Source organism: Panthera leo, chromosome E3, assembly GCF_018350215.1.
Source record: "Panthera leo isolate Ple1 chromosome E3, P.leo_Ple1_pat1.1, whole genome shotgun sequence".
In the NCBI taxonomy this organism is placed as follows: Eukaryota; Metazoa; Chordata; class Mammalia; order Carnivora; family Felidae; genus Panthera; species Panthera leo.
In genome coordinates this window covers 28956428-28978524 of record NC_056694.1, presented here as the reverse complement: position 1 = coordinate 28978524, position 22097 = coordinate 28956428, and the positions used below count along the sequence as shown (strand labels likewise).

The following is a 22097-nucleotide window of genomic DNA, read 5'->3' as shown; positions in this document are numbered from 1 at the left end:
CCCTCCCTCCCTCCCTTCCAGAAGTAATCTCTATGCCCAATGTGGGGCTTGAACTCATGACCCTGAGATCAAGAGTCCCATGCTCTACTGACTGAGCCAGCCAGGTGCTCCAGCCTTTACCTTCTTAGATTAGAGCTGGAGACCAAAAGAGATGGGACTCCAGGGAAGGCAAGACTGGATAAAAAAGGCAAGATGAGTTGCCCCGTGGAAGAGGGTAACTGAATTGAGAATCTTCAATGAAGAGACATGATCAAAGAACTCCCAACAGTGAATTAAGCTGTTTAGTTTACAGATTTTCCTTATATTATGATGAAGCTTCCGCTGAAAAATTTTTAACATGGAAGCTTAGTCTTCACTGTGCTTTGGGAAAATAAGGAAGGAGCTGTGCTCAAGTTTAAGGAGATATTTCTGAGAATGTATATTGGCACAACCACTATGGAAAACTCAACATGTCTTATATGCCCTCTAAGCCAACAATTCTACTTTGGAAAAATTTTCACACACATGATTCAAGAGACTGTAGAAGCATATTCACAGCAATGCACATAATTGGGGGGGGGGGGAGGAAAAAATAATCTAAATGTTGGTGATAGGAAAATGGAAGTATAAATTGTGGGATATTCATATAATGGATGAATGCTACATGGCGAGAAACAACTAATATAACAGGAATGGGATGAACCAGTAGAAGGTATAATGCAGAATGGAGATAATTTTATGATGGAAAGACAAGCAAAAGCATATATTTAGTTTAGGAATACACACACACACACATATATATATATATATATATATATATATATATATATAGTAATTACCTAAAGAAAAGTTGAAATGGTTTAAAAAAGTTAGGATAGTAATTATCTTTAGGAGGAAGCAGGGAGAAGGTGGGACCTGGGAGGAGCACACAGGAAGCTTCCATAGTAAGGGTTAATGTTCTGTTTCATAAATTGGGTGGTACGTTCATTCACAGGTATTTATTTTATTATGTTTTATAACTTAGATTAACTATATTCTCTCTTTTTTTTAAAGTTTATTTTGACAAAGAGAGTGCACAAGCAGGGGAGGGGAACAGAGAGAGGGAGAGAGAATCCCAAGCAGGCTTCGCGCTGTCAGGATGGAGCCTGACGCGGTACTTGAACTCATGAACCATGAGTTCATGACCTGAACTGAAATCAAGAGTGGGACGCTTAACCCACTGAGCCACCCAGGAGCTCTTAACTTACACTCTTTCGTGCATGTCAGACTTGAAAAAAATGAAAGGATGAGTAATTGTCAAATTGCTTGGCGGTGCAGAGTTAAACTTCTGACAGTGTATGAGAGTTCCAACGAATTGTGATTTTTTTTTTCCCCCTCAGCTTTGGGGATGGAGGGAAAGAGATTCCCACTTCAACGGGTGTCTTGAGGGATCTTTGTGAGCTAGGGTACAATTTCCCCTGCTCTCAGGACACTGAAAATCTCTGCCCAACGTTCTGAAGGAACCCTAAGCCAGTGGGGTAAGAAATGGTGGTGCCTTATAGAGTTGGCAGAGAGTTACTTATTTTACACTGTTGCAAAATCGAACAGTGCTTTATATGTAACAAGTCGCTGTAGCTGGCTTAATGTCCTTTTGATAATTCTATACAGTTTCCAAAGGTTGCAACATTTTCCATTCTTAGAAACTAAGGGGAGGGTCTCCCTCTGCTTCCTTCCCCCCGACCGTGCCTTGGGCCCTGCCCTTCCCTATACTAAAAGACCCTTCCCTGCTTCCAGCAGGTCTGGCGGACCCCTGGACCTCCCTTAAAAATGTAAGTTCAGTGGCTCCTGGGTTGCTCATTGGGTTAAGCTACTGAGGACCCTGGATTTCAGCTCAGGTCATGATCTCATAGCTTGCGGGATGGAGCTCGGCGTTGGGCTCTGCACTGGCGGTGCAGCGCCTGCTTGGGATTCTCACTTCCTCTCCTCTCTCTGCTCCTTCCCTACTCATGCCTTCTATCTCTGTGTCTCAAAATTAATGAATAAATTAAAAAAAAATTTAAGTTCAAGGACTAACGCCTCTTGAAAACTGACTCCTCTCTGATTTCAGCTCTGAGTTTTCTGGGTAAATCGCTCCGTCAAACCTCAGTTTCCGCAAAGATAAGATTAGTTCCAAAGTCTGTGAGGATAGCGCAGAGGGTATAGAGCCCTCCCCCCCAGATGCTGGGTGGAGCAGCCTAGGTCGAATCCCGGCTGCCCCTTGTCTCTGCGTGCTGGTGTTAACCAGAGCTTTGGTTTCTTCAGTTTGACTAAGGGATGCTTTGACTCCAAAAAGATAATACTCGTGGCACCCGACCAGTAGGGGTCCACTAACGGTCCCTGCCCTTCCTTGGGGACCCTCAGGGCTGGCCGGAGCTGCCAAGGATCTCTCTTCTCGCAGCGCCTTGGCCGCTCTCACAGCCGCACCTGGCAAGGCGGGGAAAGTCCTCCAACTGAGAGGAGGGGCCTGGAGGCAGGGCAGGGAGGAGAAAGCTTCGGCGGCGCTCTAGCCCGCCGGGAATCACGGAGCGGTCCCATGGCGCTCCTGATTGGCTGAAGGCCGCCGCTCGCGCGCACGTCTTCCGGGCCACAGGGGCGGCTAGGAGGCCCCCGACTTCCGGGGAGAGGCGCAGTCGTCGCGCTTGTCGGGCCCAATGGCGGCCCCGTTGCTTCACACGCGGTTGCCGGGAGATGCGGCAGCCTCAGCGTCTGCAGTCAAGACGCTGGGGGCGTCGAGGACCGGGTGAGAGTCCGGGACGCTTCCTTCTGAGCATCTGGGGCCAAAGCTCAGGATCGGGGGTAGGAAAGCGAATGTGACAGGGCCTGGGGCAGAGCTGAAGGAGTCCTGGGAGCAACGGTAGCGGGTCATCTCAAGTTCTCGAGAGTGAGCCCGTGCCTTTAAGTGGGTAGTAAAGGTGGGAGAGGAGCTGGGAAAATGCATCTGTTCTCCGTTCAAGGGTCTTTTCTCCCCAGTGGGCTCCCGCCTAGCGTCCCAGGCCTGGGTACTACCTCATTCCTCCCTTTTCTTCACGTAGATTTGGAAAGAGTTCCCTGGGCTGTTTGAATCATCAGGCGAATGTTATCATTAATGGCAGACCGACTCTTAATTTTTTGTTGGTGTTTGAAATTTGTTTCCGCATACACGTTTTCTTAACAGTCTGTCTTCCACTTTTAAAGCCCTTAACCCCCATAAAACATTTTGGGGTTTGGCTTTGAGAGTCATTAGTAGGATACTGGTGTGGTTCCCCCCCCCTCCCCCCCCACTACTCTGCTCTATTTGAAGGAAGAAAACTTTGTAAAACACTTAGCATAGTATCATTTATGGTGTTTATTAAGCACCTATACTCTGTGTTAGACCCTGGAGACAGTAGTCTATCAAAAGAGACAACATCTCTGCTCTCAACAGAGCTTACAATCTCAGGAGGGAAAGACAGTGAAGAGGCCAGTAAATAACGGAAAGGGGTGGTTTCAGGCAGTGATGATCTGCCGTGAAGAGGTAAAACGGGGACCAGGAGAGAGAGGATGGGTACTTTAATCGTCTCTCTGACATTTGAGCTTCAGTTGGAGGGAAGACGAGAGTCCAGCTGTGTCCGTATCTGGAGGATGAGTGTTTCTGATAGCGAGCGAACAGCAAAAGAAATGGGAATCAGCGTGGCAAGTTTGAAGAATAGAAAGGACACTATGGTTGCAGTATGTTAAGTGGCTGGAGATGAGGTCAGAGGTAGGCAGGGGCCAGACTAATGTAGGACCTTGAAGACCCCGACCGAGAGCTTGGATTTGTATTTTAAGTGAGGTGGGAAACCTTTGGAGAGTCTAACAGGGAGGGTAGGATAGCATGATGCAATTTTGGGGAAGATCGTTAGGTCATTGAACGAAGAACGTTGGAGGTTAGAGTGGAAGCAAGGAAGCCAGTTAGGAGGCTTTAGTGATAGTCCCACTGAATGATGTTGGCTCAGTAAACGTTGGCTCTTCTGATTTTTTCTTATTCTCTGCCCTGCGCGTAATAGTATGATTATCTTGGTTCTATAGACTTTCAGATATGCTCACGTTAGAGAATGATTTCTTCAATTCTCCTCCAAGAAAAACCGTTCGGTTTGGTGGGACTGTGACAGAAGTCTTGTTGAAGTACAAAAAGGTAAGAGGAGATAACATGAGGTTTGGTGGCTTTTTGCCCCCTGCTTTAATTGAGATATAATTGACACAGGGAGGTTTGGTTTTGGTGGGTCAGGATACAGTTGTAGCCATTATACAACAGCCACGTAGACATAATAAAATGAATTTAGATAATCGGTTTGAAGTCAGTTCTTTAATAACAGCATGATGTTGTCAGCTCAGATAACCTCTTTGCTGAGGTTTCATATCTTCAAATGTTCCATTTATGTGGCATCTTTAAAAAACTCTAGCAAGTGCTGGAATAAAAATCCTTAGGTCAGAGTGTTTTATTTCTGACAGAATTACCTAAGCATTGCTTTGGGACAGTAAACCAGCTCTCCAAGAGGGGTTTGGTTTTTTGTTTGTTTTTGGTTTGGTTTTGTGATAGTTTAGAAGTGATTCTGTTAAATCGCAGCGATGGAGGGAAAATATAAATATTTGTTTTCATATATATAAGCATTTAAGTGCGAATACGCAAATGGATGGTGTCTTGTATCGAATGTGATCGTCACATGTCAGGACGCAAGTAGATCTGAATGTGAACAGCTTTTTAGTAGTCATTTTCTTTTTTTCCAAACTGTCCAGTTCCACTAACATGAGTTTTTAAATGTTTGTAGTTACAATTTTATAATCCACAATTGATGTGTGAATGTTACGCTGTTCCTTTTGTAAGAATTAAAAGTCCTGCTCTTGATTTTTAATAGCAAACTGAAGCAAGCAAAACTACTTTTTTTTTTTTTTTTTGGGTCCTTGTTTAGGGTGAAACAAATGACTTTGAGTTGTTGAAGAACCAGCTGTCAGATCCAGACATAAAGGTAATTAATTTATCTTTGATCATTAGCAAAGTTCTTGCCATTTTGCATGGATTTAATTTGCGCGTTTGGTCCTATCCCATCCTCTAGAACTGGCTCTCTGTGTGATCCTCACTTTAATGCAGTGGTTCTCAACCAAGAGCACTTTTGCTCTTGGCACTTTTGGTGATGAACTGGAGACATTTTTGGTTGTCACATCTGGGGGGAGGGAGTGGGTACAACTGGCATCTAGGGAGTGGGTGACAGGGATGCCACTGAAACATCCAGCACTGAATGCACAGAGCAGCCCTCCACAACAAGGAATTATCAAGTCCTAAATGTTGGTAGTCCTCAGGTTGAGAATCCCTGCTTTATCTTTCCTTTCTTATTTTTTTTAATGTTTATTTTTGAGGTAGAGGGAGAGACAGAGTGCGAGTGAGGAGCAGAGAGGGAGGGAGACACAGAATCCGAAGCAGGCTCCAGGCTCTGTGCTGAGCCGTCAGCACAGAGCCTGATGTGGGGCTCGAACTCCTGAACCGTGAGATCATGACCTGAGCTGAAGTCGGAGCTCAACTGGCTGAGCCCCCGGGGCCCGTCTTTCCTAGAGCCTCTTCCCTCTGTGCCGCATGCAGCTCTCACATCTCTCCGCTGCTACAACAAGAAGAAAAGATGACTTACCTTTCAAGCAACTGCTCTTTTTAGCGTCTTTGCAGATGGTGCAAGAAGTTCAAGAGGTGCCCCTTTCTAAATACATACCTGTCATCTTGTCACAACTCAGGAAATTTCATTTCCCTTTTCTTCCCTTCTTGCCCAGTTTTGGGAAGAATGGCCATGGTAGTCAGATTGCCTGGGATAAAATCCTTCCTCTGTGGTCGCCCAGTGTGTGATCTTGGGCAGCTTGTTTAACTCACTGCCTGTGTTTCTCATCTTTATAAAGTCAGGAAAACAATAGAGGTATTTTAAGTGCCGACGTTTTAGAGGATCCAGTGAGTTAATACACGAGAATCCTTGGAACAGCCCCTGACACAAAGGGCTTTGTGGTTGTTAACTGTTCCTGGTGACAGCTCAGACTTTCTCACTGCTCATGCGTGTTTTAATCCCCCGTGAGATCCGCTGCGGTGATTACTGTGACCTATTACTAGTGGTTTCTTCCCTGCTCATTTCAGTGGACTTTTTTTCAAGCCTCATACTAATTCCTTGTAGCAGTTGACACTGTTGGCTGTCCACTTTGTTGTTGTTAGGTTTTATTTGTTTCTATTGAAAGAGAGAGAAAGAGGGAAGGGTGGGACGGGGGCGGGGAGAGAATCCCAAGCGGGCCGACCGAACTGTCAGCTTGGAGGCCAGCGTGGGGCGCGAACTCACGAACCGCATGTTCATGCTCTAAGCTGAAATCAAGAGTTGGATGTCTAACCGACTGAGCCACCCAGGCCCCTTCGGCTGCCCACTTCTTAAATTTCCTTTGGTTTCTAGGATCTTGCGGTCTTCTTATCACTTCTGTCCAATCATTCTTGTGATGGGTTCTTAAATTTGGTGTTGATTAGGTTTCCAAACTTGACCCTTTCCTCATTCTAAAGATTCTTCCTGTGTGATCTCCTTAGGCCCTTTAGGCTTTGGAATTTACCTTTGTCCTCATAACTTCCAAATTTGTATCCAGAGCTCAGATGGCTCTTGTGGGCCCTAGACTGGTTTTTTAACTGCTAGCCCATAAGTAACACTGATGCCCCAAACTTAGCATTTTCTCTCTCCCAAACCCATTCCTCTGCAACCTTCTTTATGTGCTTAATCGATTTACTGCTTACCTAATTCTTGAGCGAGGAACCTTGGGGGCTTTCTCACCCCTTGTATCCATTGATTTACCAGGGCCTTTGGGAAAAAAAAAAATATCCTTAAAGGCTTCTTGCATTGTTGGTGCTTTTTTGTCTGGATTCTTCCCTTAATTCCTTTAGCTTACCTAGGTTCCACTTCTCCTCTGTGTCACATTACCCCTCACCCCCACCTCCACCCCCCACCAATTTTACCCTCCACAGTGCAGCCTAAGGCATCTCTAAAATAGGGCACCATCCTGCCAGAAAACTTCATGCCTTTTTCATACAGAACCAGCTTCTTAGCATGGTCTGCGACATTGTTTCTGTGTTCAGTCCTCACTAGATACTTTATTCCATGAATTTGCCTCTTTTCAGCTTTTTAAAATTTAATTAAATTAATTTAGGTAATCTCTACAACTCACGTGGAGCATTACTTCTTTTCATCTTTATCTCTTTGCACGTGCCTTTTCTTCGTGGCTGGGAGAGGTCCTCTGTATCTGCTTTATTTGCTATCTATTTGAGCATGGGCTCTGGCTACATGGCCTCCCCTCCCATGCTGGCTTTGTGGCTGAGGGCAGATTTACTGCACTTCCGTGCCTCAGTGCCCCCATCTGTAAGATGGGAACCAGTGGTGTCACGTACTCGGGGAATGGTTGTAAGGATTAAATGAGTTAGTATGTGTTAAAATCTTAGAATAGTACCTGGCACGGTGATTACTGTATTAGTGTTCACTGTTGTTATTGCTTTACCTACTAAACTCCTACTCTTTAAGATCCAGCTGAAGTGTCCTCTTTACTGGAATTTTCCTTGGTTCTCTCTAAGCACATAGGTGTTGGTTCGCTCCATTTCCCACCCTTCTAATAGATCTTTCTAGTTACAAATCTGACTTACAAGGACTTCCGTCATTTATCTGGCCCCTCCTCGATTCCCAGATTTATCTGTTGGCTTGCTTACCATCTACTCTAGCCATAGCTGTACTATTGGTTTTCTGAATACGTGCTTGTCCCTCTGTGAGGATGTAGCTACCAGAGACTGACAGCAGAAGTGGCGCTGTCTCAAGCTTTCCCTTATCCTTGTGTTCTTCTGTAGGTTCCAGGGGCCATTTTCTTTGTGTCCCGCTGTAATTTTTTTTACCAGCACTTCTTGGTGTCTTGGCATACTAAGAAATGCATCAGTTGTGTCTATGTTAGTTCAGAGAGTGTTGGAAGCAATTTGCTTCTAATAATGGTTCAGTACTAAAGCACCAAGGACTGTGATTAGGTTACTTAAGAAAATGGAGCTTTTTAAATGTTATCTTTATAATTTTTTTGCACTATGTGTGTGTGTGTGTGTGTGTGTGTGTGTGTGTGTGTGTGTGGAACAGGGATAGGATAGAGTTCATGTATTTTTATTTGCACCTAACTTAGTTTGTCTTCACTGCCTCAGACCTTGGTGAGCCACCATTAACTTATCCTTAATGGTGGTGGACATATGAAATTACCATAGTGCAAGCGAGTTGTGATTTGTTATTTTACTGCCAGCTTACTTGGGGTTTCATCAGGAAATAGTCTCAATGAAGTTCCTCACAAATAGCACGTGGAAAGCAGTCAATGGTGGGATGAAGGTGGGGAAGAGGTGGTGAGCTCCTGAATGGAGCAAGGGATTGTGGGACAGGGGATGGAGCATAGGCTGTGACCCAGACAGATAGGTTTGAACCTGGTTCTTTATTAGCTTCTTTTTAAAAAATTTTTTAACATTTATTTATTATTATTGAGAGACAGAGATAACACAAGAGCGTGAGCGGGGGGCGCGGGGGGACAGAATCTGAAGCAGGCTCCAGGCTCTGAGCTGTCTGCACAGAACCAGACGCGGGGCTTGAACTAACAAGCTTCAAGATCATGACCTGAGCCGAAGTCAGTCGCCTAACAAACTGAGGCACCCAGGCGCCCCTCTTTATTAGCCTCTTGAATGGGCAGGTTGCTTATTCATTTCTCTTAGTCTCGGCTTCCTCAACTATAAAATGGGGATACCAGGAGTCCATTTTCAGCATTGTTAGGATTAGTAAAAGATGCAGACGCATGGTATTGAGCACCGTGCCTGGTGCCTGGCATCTTCCTGCTGAACGATACTCCCTGTCAATATCAGTCTGTAACAGCAGGTACAGCCCTGTCTGTTGATGGTTTATCACTGTAGGTACAATATTGTCTGTAAAAATCTATCACTAGAAGTGGGGCACTTGGGTGGCTCAGTTGGTTGGGTGTTTGACTTCAGCTCAGGTCATGATCTTGTGGTCTGTAGGTTCGAGCCCCCTTTGGGTTCTGTGCCGACAGCTCAGAGCCTGGAGCCTGCCTCGGATTCTGTGTCTCCCTCTCTCTGCCCCTCCCTCGCTTGCTCATAATTACTGTAAGTACAGTACTGTCTATTAACAGTCTACTGTTACGGTTATAACGCATTGCTTTTGTGTATTTGTCCGTTTCTCGGGTGGAGTCTTTATTTTTTTTTAACTTTTAATGTTTATTTTTGAGTGAGAGCACGTGAACAGGGGAGGGACAGAGAGATAGGGAGACATAGAATCCGAAGCAGGCTTCAGGCTCCAGGCTTAGAGCTATCAGCACAGAGCCCATTGCAGGGCTCGCTCCCATGAACTGTGAGATCATGACCTGAGCCAAAGTCAGATGCTTAACTGACAACCACCTAGGTGCCCCTTTTGTGTTGAGTCTTAATCAGCATTAACCATTTCTTTCAAAATTGGAGGGTCTTAGTTTTTTATGTATGTTGTGTGTATGTGTTAATACAAACAATATATTTATATATATATATTTAATTTATTATTTTTATTATATTTTTAGAGAGCGGGGGCAGGGTGCAAGTGAGCAAGGGACAGAGAGAGAGAGAGAGAGAGAGAAAGGGAATCCTATGAGGTGCAAAGTGGGAGAGAGAGAAGCGGGGCTTACTCAAAGTAGGGCTCGAGTTCACCAGAAGTGGGGCTTGAGCTCACCTGATGCAGGGCTCAAACTCACAAACCATGAGATCATGACCTGAGCTAAAGTCCGATGCTTAACCCAGTGAACCATTCATGTGCCCTAAAGCTTTTTATTTTTATTTTTATTTTTATTTTTATTTATTATTTTAAGTAGGCTTTATGCCCAACATGGGGCTTGAACTCACAACGTTGAGATCAAGAGTTGCATGTTCTACCAACTGAGCCGGCCAGGTGTCCTTATAGTTGATATTTTATATTTATCTAACTGATAGCATATTTTAGACATGGCTTGTTTTCTTTTTATTTAGAGATTTTTCCCATGTCACTAAAAGTTACTATGAACAGGAATTTTATTGCCTGAAAAATGTTTTATGACGTACTGGAGCCATCATTTTTATAAAGCACATCTTTTTTTTAAGTTTATTACTTATTTTGGGAGAGAGCGTGTGCGCAGGTAGCGGAGGGGTAGAGAGAGAGGGAGAGAGAGAATCTCAAGCAGGCTCCATGCTGTCAGCACAGAGTCAACAGGGGGGCTCGATCCCACAAACCGCGAGATCATGACCTGAGCCAAAATCAAGAGCCAGACACTTATCTGACTGAGCCACGAATGCATCCCTGCGTTACTTTTTAAAATCAGAAAATGTAATGTTCTTTTGTTTTGATACAAATTAAGACATTTTCATTCCAGTTTTGGCTTTAGTGCAAGTTTGTGACTTTTTTCTCCTAATTTAAATACTATTGGTAGATGTCTAGTGCAAGGTAGGTATTACCTCCAGTTATTTTAGAGGATTTGTGATTTTGAAAACGCTTTTCTTTGTTTGCCTTAAGGATGACCAAATCATTAACTGGCTGTTAGAATTCCGTTCTTCCATCATGTACTTGACTAAAGACTTTGAGCAGCTTATCAATATTTTATTGGTAAGTTTACCATTTATTTTACTGACTAGTATGTGATTTCAATACTCTGGAAACAATATGTTGTATCAGTAACATGTTTCTTTTATCTTTCTCTTCCTCCCACCTGTAGAGATTGCAGTGGTTAAACAGAAGTCAGACGGTGGTGGAGGAGTATTTGGCTTTTCTTGGTAATCTTGTATCAGCACAGACTGTCTTCCTTAGACCATGTCTCAGCATGATTGTTTCTCATTTTGTACCTCGTAAGTGGTTCTTTGCTTTCTTTGATTTTTCATTTTTTAAGTACCCTATTACTAAAATACTTCTTGGAACACTGTGGGGATTGTGCCAACATGGAAAATTCTGAGCTGCATGTTAGTAGTTTTGGTGCATGTCTGTTCTCTATAATGATGTCTGTAGAAGCATCTGGATTTGTTGCTGTGTTTTTGTTTGTTTGTTTGTTTTATGGGTTGGAATTTACCTTAATGAGATTCTAATGGAGTCTTAGAACTCAGAAATTTTAGCTTTAACTGTATTGACTTTTTTTTTTGGCTGTAAATTTAATTACTGTACTAAGTTTGCACAGTGGAAAAAATCACTTTCTTGTGTAGCTGTTGATTGTTTAGGTCAGTGACAAAAAGAATAACGTATTTTGTTTTTCCCTCACAAAGCACGAGTGGTCATTAAAGAAGGTGACGTAGATGTTTCGGATTCCGATGACGAAGATGATAGTAAGTATCAAGAAGATTAAAGCAAGGGACCTGCCTGTGTCTTAGAGAATGTGTGCTCAATGTTAAAACACTGGGTGAGGCCAGGAGCTGTTCTAATGGGTAGGCAGCAGCAGATGGCAACCTCCGATGGAATTTTTTTGTGACCTTCAGCGAGAACGTCTGATCAGCTGCCCTCAGTGCATTACTTATTTAACTAATCCACTTAGTCTGCAGTGATAGTTGGTGTTAGAGAAAAACCTTCCAAGTTAACATTTGGCTGGTAAATGATTCAGTTTTGGTTAGCGGGTGTTTTTAGCTTAAAATACGTAACTTTTGGGGACGCCTGGGTGGCTCAGTCGTTTGGGCATCCGACTCTTGGGTTTCGGCTCAGGTCATGATCTCATGGTTCATGAGTTTGAGCCCCACATCGGGCTCCACGCTGACAGTGCGGAGCCTGCTTGGGATTCTATCTCTCCCTCTCCCTCTGCCCGTCCCCTCCCCCCCCCCCCCAAAGTAAATACATAAACTTAAAAAAAATTTTGTAACTTCTCAGGTTTCAGTTTTATTGTTATGCTCATACTCTTACTTTTCTACTTGTAGATCTTCCTGCCACTTTTGACACCTGTCACAGAGCCTTGCAAATAATAGCAAGATATGTCCCATCGTGAGTATCCTGTTAATTTTTTTTTGAATCAGGGTCTTGAAGTCTCAAGAAAATGATAACCAATTAGTAGAAAATTACTACGTTCATAGCATCAAAGCTCAGGTTGTATGCTACATGTTTCTGTAGGCTTTGTCAACATCACATTCTACAAAAAAATGGCATTATAGTTCTCTTCGTTGTCTTTAGTTGTTTAAATTATTTAAGAATTAGTAACTTAATTAGTATTATTTAAATTATTTAAAACTTGTACGCAGACTCTCTTCCAAAGTTTGTATAGTGGTGGTTGAAATTCTGCTTTTATCTTCAACAGATACTATGTCCAAAAATTTTCAGTGAGCAATCCCCGTGTCATGCCATATAAATAAAAATTGCAATTCCAGTATGGTTCATTACATATTAATTTTTTAAAAATTACAGTTTTAAGAGAAGCTTAGGTTTCTTTTGGGGGGAGTGGACTTCAAGTTCCCTTTGTAAGTTTATTATTTACTAACTTAAAAATTACCTAAGTTGATAATTTTTTCTTGTTTTTAAAGTAATACATGGGCACGCAGTGGGAAACGTTTTAAGTTTTAAACTGAAACTCTATTGCTTTTGTAGAACTAAGAATCCCCCTTTAACTTGCTGTTGATACCAAAGTTGATGGAAGGTTATATTCCCCTAAGTTATCATAGGTTTTCTCTGAAGCTATGCATTTAGTTTCCATTTACTTGAGATAGTTGATTACCATTTACCTTTTGCCTTCATATTTGCTCTTAGAATGGAAATGTTACCTTCCAAGAAAGTCCAGTCAACATGGATTGGTTGATTTCCTTTTGTTTTTTTAGGACACCGTGGTTTCTTATGCCAATATTGGTGGAAAAATTTCCATTTGTTCGAAAATCCGAGAGAACCTTGGTAAGAAATCTTTTCATGGGAGAAATAACAGAAAAGTTGTAAGTTACTTTTAGGTGATGTTATGTGTTTTTCTTACCAGTTGTCTTATACATTAAACGCAAGACTAAGAACCTGACTCAAATTCCTTTCTTAGGAACTGACTGTGGATCCCCAATGCCTTTTTCCCTGACGCAAGTCAAGGGCAGAGTCTGTTTCAGAAATATCTGGATAGGCTTAATGATTATACAGATAATAATTACTAGAAGGTAATAGTTTATGTATTACCAGTTATAAACATGCCTTATTTGAACATAAAGGCAGAAGTTTCTATGGATGAATTTTTAAGTTTTTGTGTAATATTTAGATGATCTGTGGTTTTCAGTAATGAATAGTGGTTTCCTTCTAAGCATAGCTTACTGTTTTCTAAATAAGGTATTATAAGGTATGCTTGGGTGGCTCAGTTGGTTAAATGTCTGACTTTTGATTTGTGGCTCAGGTCATGATCTTGTGGTCATGAGATTGAGCCCTGAGTGGGGCTCCACGCTGAGCATGGAGCCTGCTTGAGATTTTCTTTCTCCCTCCCCTGCTCACATGTGCACGTGCACACATGCTCTGTCTGTCAAAAATAGTATTCTAAGTATTAAATAAGGAGTTAATAAATTTTGCTAATGCTTGTGATAGTCACTTTCAAGTGGAATATTATAAACCTTGCATCTCTTACTAATATAGATAAATTCTCAACACAGTAGAAAACTGTGTTTAGCAGCATAAAAGGAGTATGCATTATGCCCACGTGAAATTTATCCTAGGAATTCATGGTTTATGTAATATTTGTTAAGATCAGTTAATATAATGACCATGTCAATAGAACAGATGATAGCGACCACATGATCATCTCACCTGATGCAGAAAGGCATTTGACAGACACTAAAACCTTTTCATGACAAAAACAGAAGGGGACTGTTTCAGCCTGAGAAAAGGCACCTATGAAAACTCATAATATCCCACTCAATGGTGAACAATTGTAAGCTTTTCCTTATGATGAGGAACAAAACAAGGATGTCTGCTTTTGCCCCCTTTTAAAAAATTTTTGCTTATGTATTTATTTACTTTTATTTTTGAGAGAGAGAGAGAGAGAGAGAGACAGTGTGAGGGTGGGGGGAGGGGCAGAAAGAGAGAGGGAGAGAGAGAATCCTAAGCAGTCTCTGTGCTGGCAGCACAGAGCCCCATGTGGGGCTCAAGCTCACAAAATCGTAAGATCATGACCTGAGCCAAAACCAAGAGTTGGACATTTGACTGACTGAGCCACCCAGGTGCCTCAAAGTTTAATTTTGAGGGAGAGTGAGAGCATGAGAGGGGGAGGGACAGAGAGGTAGGGGGGTGGGGTGGAGAGAGAGATAATATCCTAAGCATGCTCCACACCAGAGCCCAACTCGGGGCTTGAACCCATGAACTGTGATAGCATGACCTGAGCTGAAATCAAGAATCACATGCTCAACCGACAGAGCCACCCAGGAGCCCCTGTTTTTGCCATTTTTGTTCAGCGTGGACTGGAGGTTCTTCTAGCAAGGGAAGCTAGGCAAGAAAGGGAAAAGGCATCCAGATTGGAAAGAAGTAAAACTGTCTTTATTTGTGATGACATGATCTTAACATTTAGAAAAATCCTAAAGATTCCTCATGAGCACTATTAGAACTAAAGTGAGTTCAGCCTAGTTATAAAATGTAAGATCAATGCACACAAGCCATTTGTCCAAAGCAGTTTAATGGGGAAAAGAATGATCTCTTCCACAAATGGTTGTGGGACAAGTGGAAATCTACATGCAAAGAATGGGGTAGAGCAGAGCCCCCTGCTCTCCCATAAACAGAACAAATGAAAGACCTAAATGTAAGCTAAAAACAGCTCTCAGAAGAACACCTAGGTGAACATTTTTGTGACTTGAAATCAGGCAACAGTTTCTAGATAGGATGCCTGAAGCACAAGCAGCCACAGAAAACCAGACAAGTTGGATTTGATTAAAATTAAACATTTGTGTTTCTTTCATTGGACACCTTCAAGCAAGTGAAAATCAAACAGCGGGCTTGCAAATCACGAATTGTATCAAGGAGTATATCGAGAATATACGACGAACTGTTGGGGTGCCTGAGTGGCTCAGTCGGTTAAGTGTCTGGTTCTTGGTTCTGGCTCAGGTCATGATTTATTGAATTGTGAGTTTGAGCCCAGAGTGGGGTTCTGCACTGACTGTAGAGTCTGCTTGGGATTCTCTCTTTCCATCTCTCTCTGCCCCTCCCTTACTGGTGTTTGCTCTTTCTCTGAAAATAAATAAACTTAAAATAGAATATATAAAGAATTCTTAGTATTTCAATAATGAAAAGGCAAATAACCCAATTTAAAAATGGGCAAAAGATCTGAATGGATATTTCTCCAGAATCCATGTACAAATGGTCAGTGAACATGTGAATCACTGGCTGTCAGGAAAACACAAGTCAAAACCTTTAGTAAAGAGATCTCATTTCATACCCGCTAGGATGGCAATACTCAGTGACAATTCGTGGGGACGGGGAGAAGTCAGAACCTTCACCACATTGCTGGTGCGGGTGTAGACAGTAGGTGGTAGAACTGCTTTGGAAAACCATCTTGGCAGTTGCTTAGAAAGGTTAAACATTGCCACGTGACCCATCATTTCCGCTGAGAAGTGTCTGTCCGAGAGGAAAGAGACCATGTGTCTACACAGAGCTTTACGTGAATATTCAAAAGCAGCATTGTTCATCACAGCCAAAATACAGAAATAAGCAAATGTTTATGGGCTGATGAATAAACAAGTGTTGTATTATGTCCATACAGTGGAATATTACTTGGCACTAAAACGGAGTGGTTTACTTGCTACAAAATAAGTGAACCTTGAAGGCATGCTAAAACACCACATAGTATAAGATTCTACTGATGTGAAATATCTAGAATATAGGCAAATCCATAGAAAGTAGACTAGTGGTTACTTAGGGCTGGGGGGAGGTACATGACTAAAAGATACAGTGTTGGGGTGCCTGGGTGGCTCAGTCATTTAAGCAGCTGACCTTTGCTCAGGTCATGATCTCATGGCTCATAAGTTCAAGCCCCTGTCTACTGTCAGCACAGAATGCTCTTCAGATCCTCTGTCCCCCTCCCTCTCTGCCCTTCCCCCTGCACGTGTGCTTGCTCACTTTTTCCCTCTCACAAATAAATACACGTTAGACAAAAGGTACAGTGTTCCTTTTTAGGGTGATGAGAATGTTCTAAAATTGATTATGGGGACAGTTACACAAGTGAATATGCTAAAAAGTGTTGAATTGTACATTTTAAATGGATGATTTGTGTATGAATTTTATCTCAAACTTTTCTAAAGAAAACACTTGTAGAAGTGTACAGATCACAAATTTAGTTCACTGGGGGGTGATTAGATTAATTATACTGAACATTGTATAGATAAACAGCATAGTTTCTGTGTTGCTGGATAGTCTATTTTTTTTCTGTTTAATTGAAACTGAAGGTTGTGGGGGAGCTGGGTAGCTCAGTTAGTAAAATGCCCGGCTCTTGGTTTTGGCTCAGGTCATGATCTCGTGGTTTGTGGGTTCGAACCCATGTCGGTCTGTGCTGATTTCATGGAGCCTGCTTGGGATTCTCTCTCTTTCTCCCTCTCTCTCCCCCCACCCAGCTCCTCCCCTGCTTACGCTCCCTCTCTCTTTCTCTTAAAAAGAAACTAAAGATCGTGTAATTGAGGTTTTGCTTACCTAATTACGAAACATTTATTCTCTGTTGAAATGTTTTGTCTTTTTATGTTTTAGGAATGTTATGTTCATAACTTGCTAAGGATTAGTGTATATTTTCCAACCTTGAGGCATGAAATTCTGGAGCTTGTGATTGAAAAGTTACTCAAGTTGGATGTAAGTATCTGGTAATCTGTTTTTCTCCTTGATTTGCATTTGTTAAATATATATAGTAGTACGTGAAGCAGTAGTAGCAGCAGTGGGGAAGAATCCACATTTCCACCTTTGATTCATTTCTTTGAATGTTTCTTAAACTTGATGGATGTGCTGGTGGTTGTAGACAGTTGCATCTCGTGGTTGGGGAATGAGGCATTAATTAGATGGTCATGCACACGTGAAAGTACAGTTGTGGGGCACCCGGGTGGCTCAGTCGGTTAAGCATCCAACTTCGGCTCAGGTCATGATCTCACGGTTTGTGAGTTTGAGCCCCACGTCGGGTTCCGTGCTGACAACTCAGAGCCTGGAGCCTGCTTCGGATTCTGTGTCTCCCTCTGTCTCTGCCCCTCCTCTGCTTGTGCTCTGTCTCTCTCTCATAAATAAACGTTAAAAAAAAAAAAAGTGTAGTTGCGGCAAATGCTATAAATGGAATACATGCATCGTTATGTGCTGGAGAACCTGATGTAAGTGAGGGGATCAGGAAGGCATTCCTAACGAAGTAATGTTGAATTCTTTACACGCTTTTTTAAAAAGGCCTGCAGTGGAGTGCAGAGGGAATAAGTGACAGTGGTGGGTTCTAGTGGCACCGGGGAGGAAAGGTGAGAACTGGTCCTGGAGACTGGACCGGAAGTCGAGGGTAAGAGAAAGGTAGCTCTCTGTGGAATAGAGTGTGGCGTGGCCGTTAGTGGTAAGGAGGATGGTCAGGAGGAGGTCGGAAGAGGAAGGAGTTCCATATTTGGGTGGATCGGGGTGCGGCTGCGGAGCCAGGGGGAGAATACTCAGCAAGCAGTGGTGGCTGCAGGTAGGGGACTGGGAGCAAACCTGTGCGGTGATGCTGTTTAGGACAGGAGAGAGGGAGTGTGATCGGAAGTGGGCGGGAAACCGGGTACGGATACCCAGGGAGGATCTGGAAGCAGGCAGGGTTCACTCAGTAGGGTGAGCTGTGGTTGATATTTTTAAGTAAGGAGGATGAGCAAAACAAAAGTCCTTGGATTTGGTGATGAGGAGGTAGTCTGCTGCCGTGTCGCCGGAGGGGGCAGCTGCGTTTCAGGGGAAAGTGTGGATGGTTGGCAAGTGGGGCTGTCGGAGGCCTCGGTTGAGGGTGTGAGGAAGGGATGAGCGGGGCCCGGGGAGACTTTAGGGTTGGGGAGACTGGAGGTTTGTGGCTGAGGAGCCGTGAGTGATGGAGGAGAGAGAGGTACTGTGGGGAGAACGAGGCCGCAACGGGGCAGGTCTGGGAGGGGCCGGAGGGTGGGCGGGCCGGTGCACTGCTTCCCGGGAGGTCCGCCTGTCTGGCCAACCGCGTATGTAATCTGTAAAGTCTTCCTCTCGTACGTACTAACGGAACATTTTAGAGTACATTTAGAAACGGGGTCCTGTATGATAGTAAAAAAGGCAGGACTTGAATGGTGTGTTAAACTAGGTATCTGAAGGGGCATATACCAAGATGAATATTCAGTCATTCAAATTTAACTCGCGTTTTTTATTTTCCTGCTCAGTTGATTGATGAGATGCTTTTATGTACGACACGTACGTAAATTGTGCGTAGTAAGAGTCGGAGTGAATGTTGAATTTGTTGAAGTTGATTTAGACCGCACAACAGTTCCTAATAATTTTGTAGAATTATGTAGTGAAGGGGGTTTGATTTGTAGTCTTGGAAATTACTTCGGGGCCCAGGCCAGTGCATGGGTTTGCACCATACTTGTATATTGAGTCACAGTGCTGGGTAGGGTGCTCAGGTGGACCCTTGAAAGTGTGTAAATCAGGTGGGTTTCCACTTCCCAGGTACTTTCAATGATTTTATTCTTTTCCACCCCTTTGCTTTAACGTAGGTGAACGCATCCCGGCAAGATATTGAGGATGCTGAAGAAGTAGCCGCTCAGACTGGCGGTGGGACAGATGCCCCAGAAGGACTCTTCAGCATGGTCAGTGCTTCCTAACGAAAGCACATGTGTGCAGGTCTTAATTCCACGGGCGGGAGGCGACGGCTAATGGCTCCTCTTCTTCAAGGCTTTAGGTTAGAACAGTAGTTCACAGTTCAGCAAACTTGAAAAATGATTCTTTATTATTTTTTTTTTGAGGGAGAGAGAGTGCAGGTTGGGCAGGGGCAGAGAGGGAGAAAGAGAATCCAAAGCAGGCTCCACGCTCAGCGCAGAGCCTGACATGGGGGCTCCGTCTCTCGAAGTGTGAGATCATGACCTGAGCTGAGATTAAGAGTTGGATGCTTAACCGACGGAGCCACACAGGCGTCCCAACAGTGATTCTTGAATGAGTAGCTGTTACCATGTTGCGTACTGTCCAGGAGAGTTCGTTTCTTTCCGTGGCTGTGAATTTGGGTGTGGTGAAGTATATTTCATTTTTATTCTTAACTTTGGTTCTTTCTGCTTTTTTTTTGTTTTTGCAAAGCACGTGTGTTTTCGAGGGAGTGGTAAATAGAAAAGTCCCAGTGTGATTTCTTTATTTTGTAAGTCTGTGCCTTAATGCAGTGCCTCTCTGCCTGGGGCAGGGTTCACCGGAGGAGAGCCTGAGCAGGGGTGGGGGGGAGGGAGGGTGGAATTTAGGGACAAAGGGCAGGAGAAGGGACTACAAGGGAGAGTTCCAGCTATAGCATGATGACCCCAGGTCCTGGCAGCTCTGGAGCGGGAGTGGCGCCATAGACTTGATTCCAGCTTGAAAGCAGGGAGATGGCCTCCTGTGACCTGTTGTCATCTGGTCATTCTGGACAGGGAGGGCAGGAGGGAGTTCGAGGGTGGTCCTCTGGAGAGGCTGTTGGCCACCAGTGCTCACAGCAGCTGGGGCAGGGGTGCCCTGTTCTGGGAGAGGAGCCCTGGGCACCAGCAGTGCCCAGCACAGTGCGTTCCAGGTGCTCGGGGAAAGCTGCAGTGTTGGCACGGCCTTGGTTTGGGTGGGTCTTCGAGATGCGAGTCAGGCGGGGCTCTGAATCTGCTTCTAGCTTGAGCTCCTTGCTTGAGTGGTTCTGAGTCGTACTTCTGGTGGGGAGCTCTTGCCGAGAGGGGACCTATGTCTTTGCTTTACCTTTTTGGGGCTCTTGGCTGGTGTGTGACTCTTGATTTGGGGGTCGTGAGTTCGAGCCCCACGTTTAATGTAGAGATTACTTAAATAAATACAACTTAAAAAAGGGAAATGATCGTCTCTGAGAACTGTTTTTATTACAGTTTCTAATGTCAGTTTTTCCTTCGTCTTCAAAGGATGAGGACGAAGACCCTGGCGGTGAAACAAAGGCTGACGCACAAAGGCCCGATCGTATGGTGCATCCTGTAGCCGAGCGCCTGGACATCCTGCTCTCTTTGCTTCTGTCCTACATTAAGGACGTCTGCCATGTAGACGGTAACGACCTGCAGTAGTCATAGTAGTTCCTATGGAACCTGGCAGCGATAGACATCCTGTAAAAACTAGTGTTTTGAGGAGGACAAAAAGAGGGTTTAGAGAGATTAAGTTACCTGCCAGTGTGACATAGCCTGAAAGTGGTGGGACTGGATTCAGGCTCGGCTGTGTTTCTCCTCGAAGCCGCCTGATCCTTTCAGCGACTGTCGCAGTCCAGGGTTAAAGTATGGAGTCTGCTCAGTGTTGGGTGGAGATCGGATCACACTCGAGCGGTTGAAGACCCCTAAGGGCGTAGTCCATGTTGGCGCATGGTGCTTAGTGTCACGCGTTAGTCTGGAGACCTTGTGCCGTGTTGGGCCACACACGTGTCAGTGCTGTAGTGAACCAGTTGGTGCGCTTCTTGCTCTTCTGGAACTTTTCGTTTAGAGGCTTTGCCATCAAAACAGGACTCTTCCATTCAAGTGAAGATTCAAGAATGATTCCCAGAATAAATCTGAGTTGACTGTGTTATTTCTTTAATCTTTTGCTGTAAAGGTAATGCAGTTGAGAGAAAATTTGGAAAGGATTAAAGGAAAGGATTTAAAAAGGCAATTTAGTTTTTTTTTTTTTAAGTTTTTATTTTTAAAGTTTATTTTGAGAGACCGAGACTGTGCACACACGAGTCGGGGACGGGCAGAGAGGGAAAGAGAGAATCCCGAGCAGCCTCCGTGCTGTCAGCGTGGAGTGAGATGTGGGGCTCGAACCCACGAACTGTGACGTCATGACCTGAGTTGAAATCCAGCGTCAGATGCCCACCTAGATGCCCCCAAAAAGAAAAGTTAAATGTTTGCATTTGTACTATTCAGAGAACCATTATTAACATGGTTTGTTTGTTTTTTTCTGTTAGCTTGTGTGTATTTAGCAGTGTGTTTTTCAGTGGATTTGGGGGTTATGCTATATGCATTGTTTCATAATCTGCCCTTTTCACCTGTTGTGCGTTGTCGGAGGCCATTCACTGTTCTTCTAGGTTGCTGTTGATTGTATGGATTTAACTGGTATCATTCCACGCCCCCCCAACCCCCCTTTGCCATTATAAATGTGTAATGAACATTCTTGTATATATGTGTCCGTTACCTGTTGGGTAAGTTCCTAGCAGTAGAATTAGGGGATCAAAGGGCTCCTGTCACATAAATAGTAAAATTGCCTTTTAGAAGGGCTTCATATTGGGGCGCCTGCATGGTTCAGTCGGTCTGACTCTTGGTTTTGGCTCAGGTCTTGGTCTCACAGTTCATAAGTTCGAGTCCCGCATTGGGCTCTGTGCTGACGGTACGGAACCTGCTTGGGATCCTCTTTCCTCCCCTTTCTGTCCCCTGCCCCCGCTTGCACGTGCTCTCTTTCTCTCTCAAAATACGTAAATAGAACATTTAAAAAAAGGGGGCCTTCATATTTAGGGCATCACAGTAGCGTGTGAGATGAGGTTCTGCTTCGTTGTCACTGCTGGATTATTACAGTTAAAAGGAAAATCTGTGCAAAATAAAAATGGCATTTTGTTATAATCATAGCTTAATGGGTGACGTTCCTTAATGGTGTTTTATTTTTAAAAATTTTGGGAAATGAAAGTGGTAGCTTAAAAAAAGTGTGAAGCTGAAATGGCAAATTTTCTCTCCAGGTAAGGTAGATAACAACAAAACGAAGGATTTATATCGAGATCTGATAACCATCTTTGACAAACTCCTGTTGCCCACTCACGCCTCCTGCCATGTACAGTTTTTCATGTTTTACCTCTGCAGCTTTAAATTGGTGAGTACTGGGGCACCATTAGCTTAGCTTAGTTTATTCTTGCCCATGATTTCCCCTTAAAAACTGGGGTGGAGGGGTAGGGAGGAGAGACACGAAGTATTTCTTTTCCTTGAGCTCACTTTACCAGTGCCCTTCGTAAACTAGCTTGTTCTTTTTTAACATGTGGAAAGA

At 43.7% G+C, this 22097-nt stretch overlaps 1 protein-coding gene across 5 annotated transcripts in view; it reads left to right on the top strand.

Annotated features, from left to right (window-relative positions):
* The first annotated feature begins 2611 nt into the window (after positions 1–2611).
* RRN3 (RRN3 homolog, RNA polymerase I transcription factor) overlaps positions 2612–22097 on the top strand; it is a 30796-nt gene continuing 11310 nt past the window's right edge. For all 5 annotated transcript variants that reach the window (XR_006197768.1, XM_042922031.1, XM_042922030.1 and 2 more), the window contains exons 1-12: positions 2612–2737; positions 4024–4129; positions 4905–4961; positions 10533–10622; positions 10732–10861; positions 11270–11329; positions 11909–11972; positions 12797–12866; positions 16665–16763; positions 18635–18727; positions 20012–20150; positions 21796–21926. Coding sequence is in view for 4 of the 5 variants with exons in the window: in XM_042922031.1 (XP_042777965.1) it covers positions 2649–2737; positions 4024–4129; positions 4905–4961; positions 10533–10622; positions 10732–10861; positions 11270–11329; positions 11909–11972; positions 12797–12866; positions 16665–16763; positions 18635–18727; positions 20012–20150; positions 21796–21926 (1128 nt within the window). In the remaining variant the exon portion in view is untranslated. The remainder of the gene's footprint in view (positions 2738–4023; positions 4130–4904; positions 4962–10532; positions 10623–10731; positions 10862–11269; positions 11330–11908; positions 11973–12796; positions 12867–16664; positions 16764–18634; positions 18728–20011; positions 20151–21795; positions 21927–22097) is intronic.